At 43.4% G+C, this 12,500-nt stretch overlaps 1 protein-coding gene across 1 annotated transcript in view; it reads right to left on the minus strand.

The window, feature by feature from the left end:
- mycbpap (mycbp associated protein) overlaps window positions 1-12,500 on the minus strand; it is a 76,279-nt gene that overhangs the window by 40,446 nt on the left and 23,333 nt on the right. The window contains exons 6-8 of the mRNA XM_063210106.1: window positions 11,070-11,185; window positions 8,525-8,675; window positions 457-644 (exon numbers count right to left, since the gene is read on the minus strand). Coding sequence (XP_063066176.1) covers window positions 457-644; window positions 8,525-8,675; window positions 11,070-11,185 — 455 coding nt within the window. The remainder of the gene's footprint in view (window positions 1-456; window positions 645-8,524; window positions 8,676-11,069; window positions 11,186-12,500) is intronic.

Genomic DNA, 12,500 nt, shown 5'->3' on the forward strand with positions numbered 1-12,500 from the left:
TAATTGCTCAATTCCACACCATGCAAGTCTTGTGTATTTAATGTCCTGTCCTTTGACTGAGTAGGAACACTGAAAGGCTCCTCTGACAGATCTGATTGTGTCTTCAGATCATCAGCGAACACAATAACAAACGAGTGCACAGAACATCCAGACTTTGTAATATTGCTGTAACTGGCATTGCAGAGGTCCCACGACGTGCAAATCTTGTAGTAGTTTATGTCCTGTCTTTTGACTGATTGGGAAGACTTTTGATGGATTATATTTAATCATTTGTTTACATCAGTAAACATCCGTGTGCGTGTACGCATGTGCATGAGTTTGTATGCGTGCATGTGTGTTTGTTTAACCGGCTAGTCGATGTCTAGCTCTCTGAACACAGGCTTCAGTTAGTTAGTTTAGTTCCTCTATGCGATGCTGGAAGTAGACATTGCAGTTTATTTGTGCGTGTGTGCGTGCGTGTGTGCATGCATTTGTGTCTGGAAGTAGAGACTGCTGTTTGTGTTTGTGCATGCATGTGCATTTGTGTCTAACCGGCTGGTTGAAGTCTAGCTCTCTCAGCACGTGTTTCAGCTCCTCTCTGCGATGCTGCAGGTAGAGACTGCTGTCCCATGCACAACCCACAGAGGACTCAGGGTGGACATTACCTAGAGAGAGAGAAAGAGAGAGGGGGGATAAATAGACACTTTAGGCCTATATTGAAGGCAGCCACCTTTTAAACAAACACCACCTTCTCTAGGTTCCCTGAATATAACTTAATTGTATTGCAAATGCATTTTCTGAGATTCCTTTACAAAAATCCTTTCATGTGAAGCTGAATAACATTAAAATTATATCGGGGGCCGGATAAAACAGCCTCAAGGGCTGCAAACGACCCTCGAGACATAGGTTCCCGTCCCCTGTGCTATAGTGATATCACCATAAAACAAGTCTCAGGTCTTCAGAGTTTCCTCTGCTGGTTGTGCCGAGGGTAAAATCAAGACAGGGTGAAATGGCATTTAGCCATTATGCTACCAAATGCTGAAACCAGCAACCATTTCCTGATGAAATAAGAACTGCCCCAACAGTGTCATGATTAAAAAAAAGAAATTAAAAACAGCTCTATTTCCATCTGCCTTTGGGATTATTTATCTACAGTCTTTCTTTCTATAATATTTTTCATCTCTCTTTTCTTTCTCTCCTCACAAGCACATTGAATGAATGCTATGTATAAGAATGTGCAATACAAATCCAATTTTTATATAGACAGACAAGAGAGAGAGAGAGAGAGAGAGAGAGAGAGAGAGAGAGAGAGAGAGAGAGAGAGAGAGAGAGAGAGAGAGAGAGGAGAGAGGAGAGAGAGAGAGAGGAGAGAGAGAGAGAGAGAGAGAGAGAGAGAGAGAGAGAGAGAAAGAAAAATGACTGTACCCTATCAAAGACAAATCCCATCCATGATGAGCTAGTGCTTTGACAAGTTTAACTAATTTTTTCTTTCTGTGTGTGACAGAAAGTTCCCAGCGCTCGGCTGCATGTGCAAGGCACGTGTCTGCCTTGTTTAAGACAGCTATAGGACTTTAATTGTCTTGTAGACTACTGCAAAGTAATCATTCCTGGATATGAGAGAGAAAGTTCTCACCACAATTAAATGAAGTGCATGACCCCCACTTAAGAAATGCATCGCTGTTGTTTAAGACCCCACAGGCAACAAAAGATAATTTCCATCTGAGATATGCTGGAAGAAAAACATGTCTCCCGTATTCAACTCACGTGTCGGCCTTGTTGACGACCGATTGTTAGATGTTGCAAAGTGGTCATTTCTGTGTACTGTACATATGAGAGGGGAACTTTTAACCATAATTAAAGAAACCGCATGACTGTCACCTAAGAAACGCATCCCTCTAATTAAAGACGTGATGGGCAATATAACAATCATTTCCGTGTGAGAGATGCGTAAACGCACATGTCTGCCATATTCAAGGCACATGTTTTCCCTGCTGAAGACAGGTAGAACCAGAGGTGCGTTTCTTGAAAGCATAGTTGTTAGCCAGTTAGCAACTTGGGTAGTTGCCAATGGGAAATTGCATTGCAAACAACAACATAGCTGACGTAGGCTAGTTAGCAACTATGGTTTTGAGAAATGCAGCGCAGGAGTGTATTTCTCGAAACCATAGTTGCTAACTACGTTAGCTACTTTGTTGGTTGCAATGCAATTTGCAATGCAATTTCCCCAACTAAGCAAGTTGATAACTGCTAACAACTACGTTTTTGAGAAATGCACCCCAGAGTTGTATGAAGTAAAAGTACTTTAACAAATGTAATTACAACACAATTAAGCCTATGTATGATACCATGCCTATGTATGAAATGCCTATGTACCAATGTATGAAACCAATAATATCCTCCCACGAGTATTGAAGAATACTTCTACTTTTACTTCATACAACTTTGGCGAGGACTTTTGAAGGACTTTGATTGTCAGGCATTGCAAAACAATCATTTCTGTGTATGAGAGAAAAAAAGTTCTCGACATAATGAGAGAAACCGCATGACTCCCACCTAAGAACGTATCCCATTAGTCCCATTTCGGTGTGAGAGATGCTGAACACACATGTCTGCCCTATTCAAGACACGTGCATTCCCTGCTGAAGACAGCGAGGGCTGTGATTGTTATGGCAAAGTAATTTCTGTGTATGAGAGTGAAACTTCTCACCATAATTTAAAAAGCCCACATGAACCCCATCACAACCACTTAAGCAACACGTGCCTGTTGATTAAAAACAACCAAAGCCATATAAAGTAGTCATTTCAGTGAGAGAGAGATTTACCTTAGGGATAACATTAGGCCACAGGGATAAACTTCGCCCTCGTTAACAAATTGAAAATCGCTAATTAGCAATGTTAACATGCAATTTCCGCACCATTACTATTCTCTTGCAATAATGACATGGTATTGATCGTTTTTTTAAAGCAGTTCTAAGGACTCTTTTCCCGATTTTGTGTTTTGTATTTTTTTCCTCTGTAGGATCGCCACTGCTCGGAATGAAGAATGAAGACAAGCCAGGTTAAAAACATGTTATAAAGAAACATGTGTTTGCAAGTCTACCCATCTAAAACTAGCATGGCTGATTGCTAAGTGATGCTTGATGCTTGATGCAGAATCACAGATGAGAAAAACGTGAATGTAAACAACCATCTCCGCATCACAGTACCAATCCAATCAATCGTCATCAAAATTGTAGCAAGTTTTTGAAGAATTTTTAGGATTACTAGAAACTATGTGTGTGTGTGCGTGTGCATGTGTGTGTGTGTGTGTGTGTGTGTGTGTGTGTGTGTGTGTGTGTGTGTGTGTGTGTGTGTGTGTGTGTGTGTGTGTGTGTGTGTGTGTGTGTGTGTGTGTGTGTGTGTGTGTGTGTGTGTGTGCACGTATGTGTGTGTGTACTGCACAAATCTACCTCAGTGTGTGTGCGTGTGCGCAAGGTTGTCGATCTCGTTCTGGGTGAATGTGGCAGTGCATTCGATTGTGCGTGCATATGGGAGTGTGTGTGTGTGTGTGTGTGTGTGTGTGTGTGTGTGTGTGTGTGTGTGTGTGTGTGTGTGTGTGTGTGTGTGTGTGTGTGTGTGTGTGTGTGTGTGTGTGTGTGTGTGTGTACAGATGGTGTAACTTCAATCTGCTCATTACCGTGCCGGGCCGCGACAGCGTACCGTGATCATTACACCCTGTGGCCATTCGGAATGCGGGGGGCAGTATAGCACCGCTTTTGCAGAGCAGCGTCTGCCTGTGTCTATGGTCTGTTTGTGCTTCCGTCCTTGCCCGTCCCCCAGTTTTAGTAGTAGTAGAAATACAGTCAGCAAATTGCATGTTTTATTTAGCATTGGGCATTTGATAGGGCATTTGATAATAACACAAGTGTGAGCCCTAAACAAGACCACAACCACAATAACCCAATTTAGGACCATAGGCCTATTCAACCGTTTCCACAACCTCACTGATCACAGTTGCTTCATCTGTAATGCCAGGGCTAAGAATAACGAAAATAGCAAAACAGAGTAGGCTAATAAACCGTAATGGAGAGACTGAGGAGACATGAAATCAAGCGGCGGAGTTCGGACCATTTTGAGTGGACCGATGTCGCTTGCTTTGTGTAGCCCTATCAAGCAAGCCTGTCTGTCTCATTTGTGCGATGAGCACAAAAACACAAATTGAACCACTCGTATAGTGTGAGTCAAACAGACATGAACAACATTGTAGCCTAATGAAGTAGTGCCCCGTCATGTCAGCATGAGAGAGGTGATTTTACATTTGGCGACGACATTCCGTCTTTAAAACTGGCGCATGCCGCTTCCCCTATTGCAGGTTATTACCTGATCTACACTGTCGTTACCACAAAAAACAAGGTAGCACAACTTAATACTATTACTAGCCTATATATCTGGTAGCCTAAATAGTAGGTTGAAGACGGGGGTATTATTGGTGCACTGGGTTTTTTTTTTTTGCGAAGCAGAGTAATCTGCTTCAGTGTAGCTCATTGTATGTTGATCCCTCCCTCAGTTTTAGGCTACAAGTGGAAAGAGTCAGCCAATTGCGCACGTAACATTGGGTATTTGATAATAACACAAGCGTGATCCCTAAACAAGACCGCCAGTCGACGGTGTTTTGTTTTCATTATTCTGTCCTGCATTCACCGTCTCAATTCCGCTCCTAACTTATAGGCTAGTGATGTCTGTTAATTATTTCTGCACTACCTATTCAAGTCAGGAACGGATATCCTCAGGATAGCCTACGGACTAATAGGTTGAAGACGTTTTTTTTGTATTGGTGCTTGTGAACATTTCATCCTTTCAATGCGCTGTTGTGCGCGATCGACGGGATTCCGGTTAACTGGGGATGTGATGCACACATGACAATACATCTGTTACACCAGGTGTGGCTAATCATCTGTGATTAGGACTGCAAATTCAGTTGCTTCGGTGGAGATGCGAACCAACAGTAGGCTATGACTGGGGAACTATGACTCCTTCGGAGGCTGGATAACCTGTCGCGCCACGACATGTCACAAAAGGCTGTGCAGTCCCGTGCACTGCACTGCACTGCTGTAACCCACCCATCCCCCACAGACAAACATTCATGTTCTGAAAAGTTCAACACGTTCTGAACATTTTAGCCGCTTTGCATTAAGTTTTCGAGCAGACACTTGTCCACGGTGACGCAACATCGAAAGTGAAACGCAGAGACTGTTCACAAATAACTGAATAAAGATTTCATTAAAAAAAAAACCCCCACAGCATTTCTATGAAAATGTGCTGGGTGACCACACTGCCTATGCCTATCCAGATGCACGTATAGCAACAATGAGAAAGAGAGGGAGAGAGGGAGAGACGGAGAGAGAGAGAGCGATTAGCGCGTATCTCTGTGTGTGTGTGTGTGTGTGTGTGTGTGTGTGTGTGTGTGTGTGTGTGTGTGTGTGTGTGTGTGTGTGTGTGTGTGTGTGTGTGTGTCTGTGTTGTGTGTGTGTGTGTCGGGGAACATTTGAAGTGAAAAAACACTACACCCTCCCCCACTTCAGCATCAGATGTTGGTGGTCTACAAGTCAATATGTTTACCCGACTATCTTGTAGCCCAGTCATGAAGTTCATAAAGCCATCGGTAGCCTATAGGCCAAGATATCCAAAATCCCTCCGCAAATTTCTGCATTGCCTGAGTTCATAGGCTAAAACAACTTTATTTAGGCCTAACTTATTTAGCTTACTTTATTAGCCTTATTTAGGCCTATTATCGTATTTAGGCTTTAACGTGGGCCTATTTTACAAAATATCGAAAGAAGGAAAAGACACGACAGACAAGTTGAGGCTTACTGATCGTAGCCTATTACAGCAAATCGAACATGCGCTTTATGAACACACTAGCCTGAGGGCAAACATCTTCTTGGCACGATTGAGATAACCAGGCCATGCCATGAATTCAACTACCTGGGCCCACACTAAAATACTGACAGACTACAATTGCTTGGATCTTCAGTGGGTTTCGTGGGTCCGGGGGGATGGGTGGTGATGGCACGCTTGATGTATTTTCCCCCACCCCATGCATGCACGCGGACACACAGGGTCGGGACATTCACCCAATGAATGACTGAGTGCGGCTAAATATGCCTGTTGCATATCGTAGCCTAATTATTCACACATCACGTCAAGTCACAAATTAGTAGTCTCTTGCAGTTGACCTATGCCAAATTAACGTCCTCCCTGTAAGGCTGCACTAATTCAAACAGGTAGAGGAGTCGGCTTAGCCTATAGCCAAAGTCTATAAAATGTAGCCTATTTTTTGTAATTTCCAATTATCTAGGCTATGTTTACGATAATGATTTGTTGCGCTACGACGGTGCTCAAGACAAGTTGGAACATAGTCATCTCAAGTGCTCCCATTTTATTTTGATCCTGCTTTAAGTCAATGGGCGAGAGGGACGGATGAAACGGGTGTTTCATTCGTCCCGACAGTGTCTACTGACACTAAAATCCCTTTTGCCTGTAAACCTGACAACTTTGACTTTTCATACTTTCGGATATGTTAAAGTTTTCGAGTAAATCGCAGTGTTTCATTCGTCCCGAGTTTCATGAGTCCCTGCTCTCCCCTACTGCCTAAACTGTTACAGTTTAAATGCGTCCTCTCCAAACTGTGTGTGTGTGTGTGTGTGTGTGTGTGTGTGTGTGTGTGTGTGTGTGTGTGTGTGTGTGTGTGTGTGTGTGTGTGTGTGTGTGTGGGCGAGAGAGGGAGAGAGAGAGAGCGAGGGAGAGAGGCGCTTAATTCCCCGCAGAAAGAGCAAGGCGATGTCTCCAAATATTAGACAAATGCATCTTATTTTAGTTAAGTAGACATCAGGGATGTATTTTGCTTAATAGCAACGCCGACCTGATTGGTTCATATTGCTCTGAATAGCCACAGAAGGCTAGGCTATATTTTAATGGGGTTTACGCGCGCGAGGTCATCTAACTGTGGTCACAGTCGCCAGGTGCTATTATGAGAGGAAAACTATAGCACGTTGGCAAACATTAAAGTCAGTTTAAGCCATGCATATGATGAACCAGTTTTCTTGTTTGAAAAAACACACTTCCCGGTGCGCAAGGCATTTCTGACTGACCCAGATGAAATCGCATGAGGAACTCCATGATTATGAGATGACATTGCATAGGCCTATATTTCCCAGCATATATTCCCCCTCCCTCTCTCTCTCTCTCTCCAAACCCAGTTGTACTTGGACTCACTTTTAACACCGCTGGCCTTGAATCGCAGCACACATTGCAGTGAGCCGTGCCGTGTGCGAGTGCTGAGCAACTTCACCCCTAACGTTTAACCTAGACTAGCGAGTGCAGTGTTGTAAATCACGTGGAATAAGTGCAGCGATTACCTGCGTAGCCTACTTAATTATGGAAGTGAGTGTCATTTGGACTGCCTATGGAATCAAGCCTACTGTCACCAAGCTCTTCCTGTCTCCCCAGCCTCGCAATGGATGGACACCTGGCCACCGCTCCTCCGCCTCCTTCGGAACGGATGACTGTGGGGGGGATCTCCAAGGAAATTTGGAATTTCGGACTTGTATAGATTTGGGGTGCCCCGGGACTCTTTTAGATTTCTGTTAGTTAATAAATATTATTTTAAAACTCAATATTTGTGTCTTGGCGTAATTGTGGTGTACAGTACTCTCCAGGGTATTTGGTAACAAGGAGAGGTGTCGCTGGAAAAATGCGCACTTTCTCACCTGCGACACATAACCCGACAGTTGGTTACACTTAATTTGAGCACGAAAACAGCAATATCAGTCGCTTGCTAATTTTTGCCAATGTGACAACATTAAATTCATTAGGGAAGTGTAGGTTAGGTTATCGCCCCAGCTGTTGGCGATGTGAGATAAATAGCCAACGCTTACACGCTCAAACGAAGCGCTGTTAGGTTACTGCGGTGAGGTGTATTGCACTCTCAGTAATTTTTACCAAACGAAAAAGTATCCACATCCAGACAACAAGTCTGAAGTTGCAATATTAGACGTTTCAAATCTTGCGATGCGATAATCGGTATGGCTTCTGGCTACACTCAATTTACATTTTGTCAGAGCTTGCACATTAATGCAATTCATCCGATCATCATTTTAAAAAAAAAAAGAAAATTCATTAGGCCTACATTATTTAGGCTATTCTTTTTATGACTCTTCCTACTTCCTGGAGGTGTTCTCACACAATTTATAGGCATGTTGTTATCCGCTGAATCGGTGCGTGCTGGTGAATATGAGCATATATTAATATGCCGTCAGCATCGTCTAAAACATTCCAAGCGCTCCCAAGTGCCACCCGGCGGTTGTTTGGGTACACTGCAGCTAGGCCCGGTACGTACCGAGGTGGATGACGTGGCATTACCTCGGTAAAGGGTGTGCATTGTAGGGGGACCGACTGTACCTGAAAGCAGGTGTACAGTATGTTGTGTGGCTATGCGATGTGAGAAGTTGGTTAGGGTTGTTTTGTGTGTGTGTGTGTGTGTGTGTTTGTGTGTGCGTGTGTGTACCTGACTGCAGGCGTATGGTGTGTGGCTGGGCGATGTGTGAGACAGGTGGGGGGTTGCCCCTCTCGGTCTGGGTGAGTGTGGCGGTGATGCCGCTCAGCCTGTCGCCATAGTGCTGTGGAAGACTCCAGAACTCACTGCCCACACGGTTACCCTGAACAGGGGGAGAGAGAGAGAGAGAGAGAGAGAGAGAGAGAGAGAGAGAGAGAGAGAGAGAGAGAGAGAGAGAGAGAGAGAGAGAGAATTTTGAAAGTTACATAGGTAAATAAATAGCTTCAACCAGGCATGTGCAAAAAGCAATTTATAATTTTTGAAGGAGCACACAGCACCATTATGACACCAGATTTGCTCAAAAACCTCCAAATTGTAGAAATTAAAAAGCATCAAAAAGCAACACAATATAACCACTAGTGTTTTCTTCAATTGTGTGTGTGTGAGAGAGAGAGGGAGAGAGAGAAAGAAGATTTGGATGACAAAATTCGAGATTTGTGGGCAGGCAATAGAGTATGATGGGGGAGTGGAGCAGAGAGGAGAGGAGAGGAGAGGAGAGACAAGGGAGAGGAGAGAGAGGGGTGGGAGGAGAAGGAGGAGAAAAGTATGGAGGAGAAGAGAGGAAAGAGGAGAGGGCTGAAAGAATAGTAGACAGGAGGAGAGCAGAAAAGGAAGAGAGAGGGGGAGGGGAGAGAGACAGAGACAGACAGACAGACAGACAGACAGACAGACAGACAGACAGACAAAGAGACAGACAGACAGAGAGACAGACAGGCAGACAGGCAGACAGAGAGAGAGAATTTAAGCAATTTAATCTACAAAATACAATTTGTTTCAACTCGTCACTGGTCTTACGTACTAGTACGACATTGTAATTTACTCATACAAGTGAAAAATCAAATATGACTATACTTCATTTTAAATAATTTTTCACCAATGTTCATTTTTTTCTATTTATTTTCCCCCCTGGACACATCTAATAGCTTCACTGAGTAATGCCATGCGAGGACAGGTCAATATAGGACATGAAAGCAAAGCACAAACACGCTTGTGATTTGTGCCAGTAACCCTCCAACTGCAAGGCCTTATTGTTTGCCATCATCACACAATTCTCCATTTACAGACAGACTCAATAGCCAGCACATATGGAAGCCCTCCACTTGTTGTTGAAAGTGTACAACCCCAACACAAGTAGCCTACTTGAAAATGTTGACAACCTCCAAGCCTATCTCTTCCCCTCGCTCATACATTACAGTACACTTTAACCCATTTTGTCCTAAGCCCTTTTTGGGAAAGGGTGCCCTCTCCCTATTAAAACCTAAATATCTCAGCCTCTGAAGCACATAAAAACATGAAATAAGTTGTATTTAAAAGCTAGGACCCTCATTTAGCCTTAGAATGTGTTCATCCAGCTCACACATTTTTTAATAAAACAGCTGAAATCTCAAGAATTTGAATGCAGCGTACATGTCGCTCCAGGACACAATGGGTTAAAAGAGTCAGATAAGGTGACAGTGGGGTGAGGGCGACAAATGGGTCAGCTTCCCCAGGCCCAGGGAGAGATGGGGCCCAAAATCGTGCCCTCATTACATTGGGCTTGGGGGCCTTTCAGATGACATAGTCAGCGGTCCTGGGTAGAGGAGCCTGTTTTGCTAAGTCCGAGCCCTGGTAACGTGCGTGGCAGCCACACTGCCACCGAAGCGTGAATGTGAGCGTGAATGTGAGGAACACATTAGTAAGTGGTGAGAGACAGACATGAATCTGAGAGAGGCACTTGATGAGCACGAAACTGAACACTTTGCGAGAGGCATTTCAAGAGCTTATGAAAGTAACTTCTGTGCAGGGCTTAAGCGACACTGTGCATGCCCTCTGACGTTGGAGGGTACATTTGGCGTGTTAGGTATGAGGAGAGCTCTGCGTGTATAATTGTATATGGATGCAACCTCATATGACCTATGCAGTGTGGGGACAGTCAGGATATTTACTTCATAAGATTTTTTTTACTCATTTCAAGTAAATATTGCTTTTGACAATTAAAAAAATATATCACCAACTAAAAAATCTTGCCCCATGGACAAATGTCTTAGAACAAGTATAGCTATTCTAATTTGTAGTTCTAAATTCTAGTTAAAAACATACTAATTATTAGGCAATTTTTACTTATGAAATTCTGATTTATTAGACGTTTTAACTTGAAAGTATAGAAAAATAAGCTGGCTAAGATGTCATGTTTTGCAGTGTGTGTCTACTAACAGTATTTACCTGGTGTGTAAGGTTGTGTGTTGTGTATCTAGCCTTAAGGGTGGTTTATGCTCCGAAAACTAACTTCACTACGTCGTGATGCGGTGAGCCACGCAGTTATTCCCTTTGAGAAAGGCACCTAACCCCACATTGCTCCAGGGACTGTAACCAATATCCTGACAAATAATAACTGTGAGTCACTTTGAATTAATGAATGCGTCAGATAAGTGCAGCGCAATGTTATGTAACAATGTAACGTGCAGTTCTGACGGTCCCAGTGGTGTGAGCGTGTGTCCGTGTGTGTGTCCATCCTTACGTGTCCGGGGTGCAGCGCGGGCAGTCCCCTACTGATGAGGCCTCTCTGCTCCTGTGTCTGCCTGTACTGGTTGGACTGGTTCATCACCAACTGCTCCACCGGCCTCTGCAGCAACCCTACAGCAATAGAGTAGAGTAACATTCATGAATCCCACAGGAAATTAAGGATAGCAACACATTATTATCATTATCATTATTATTATTATTATTACTATTTTTATTATTATTATTATTATTATTATTATTATTATTATTATTGGTCTCTGGAGCAAACCTAAAGGGACAGCACACATGGGCACAATGATTCAAGGATCTATAGACTACAGGTGTACCACTACCTACATAGGACGGCAGCATTATACAGGTGTAGCTACTGTACGTAAGATGGTAAACTATATAATACAGGCTTACTTACGTAAGATGCAAGATGGCGGCAGTATACAGTAAAGGTGTAGCTGTGCAAGACTGTGAAATGACCATGGGCCGGAAATGAACCCGGGACCAATATGATGCCTCAGCCGTTTTAAACATGGCCAGGGCCGACCAGCCCCTTTCCACGTGGTTACAAGTGGAACTTGTGAAATTGTGCACGTCCCTTGTTAAGGTGCAGGGCAAAGGCTGATTCAGGTTTTAGCTGATACAAGTCTGCACACTTGAAATCCTTTTTCATTTCATGGCAAAGCTCGTTTCAACCGTGAGGTTTCATTCAGATTCACTACAAATACAGACTGTCGAAACAAATTTAAGTGTGCCCAACCACCATGAAGTTCATGCAAAATCATCCATTTCCCTGATATGAGAGTCGTTGAGGTGGTCACGCATTCCAGGGCTCTCTACTGAAGAGACGAGAGACTCAACTCCTTTTAACAAAAAGTGAAAAGAAAATGAAAAGATAAAAGAAAGAGACACGCTGTCCTCTGACTCAGGGCTATCTGCACATGTTTCTCCAACATAAAGGCATGTACAAGGAAAGTCAGGAAAAAAAGAAAGCAAAACAAACAGAAATAAAGAAGTGCGACAGCAAGAAAGCAAGCAAGAAAGTAAGGGCCGCTGCTAAGGTTTTGTAAGCCCTAAGCATAACTGGTCAGCAGGCCCCCCTCATAATTAAATTATAATAGTAATAATAATAATAATCTACTAACTATGTTTTGTATTGTAATTCAATATTTTTTTCATGACGTTTTTAAGTCAGTTTATGAGGCCCTGGTTTTGGGGGCAAAGTGGTTGGTGCCCCAAGCACTGGTAGGTGCCCTAAGCACTCTACATACTCTGCTTATGTGGGCCCTGGGAAAGGACATGCCGACCTCTGGGGCTGAGGGCTTTTTGCAAGTGTCTCTCCTACATAAAGACATGTACAGAACAACAAAACAAGCTGAAGAGGCGAGACGTCTTTGAAAGTCTAGACAGAATCTCATTCACTTCTTACTGAAAT

This window comes from Engraulis encrasicolus, chromosome 1, assembly GCF_034702125.1.
Source record: "Engraulis encrasicolus isolate BLACKSEA-1 chromosome 1, IST_EnEncr_1.0, whole genome shotgun sequence".
Lineage (NCBI taxonomy): Eukaryota > Metazoa > Chordata > Actinopteri > Clupeiformes > Engraulidae > Engraulis > Engraulis encrasicolus.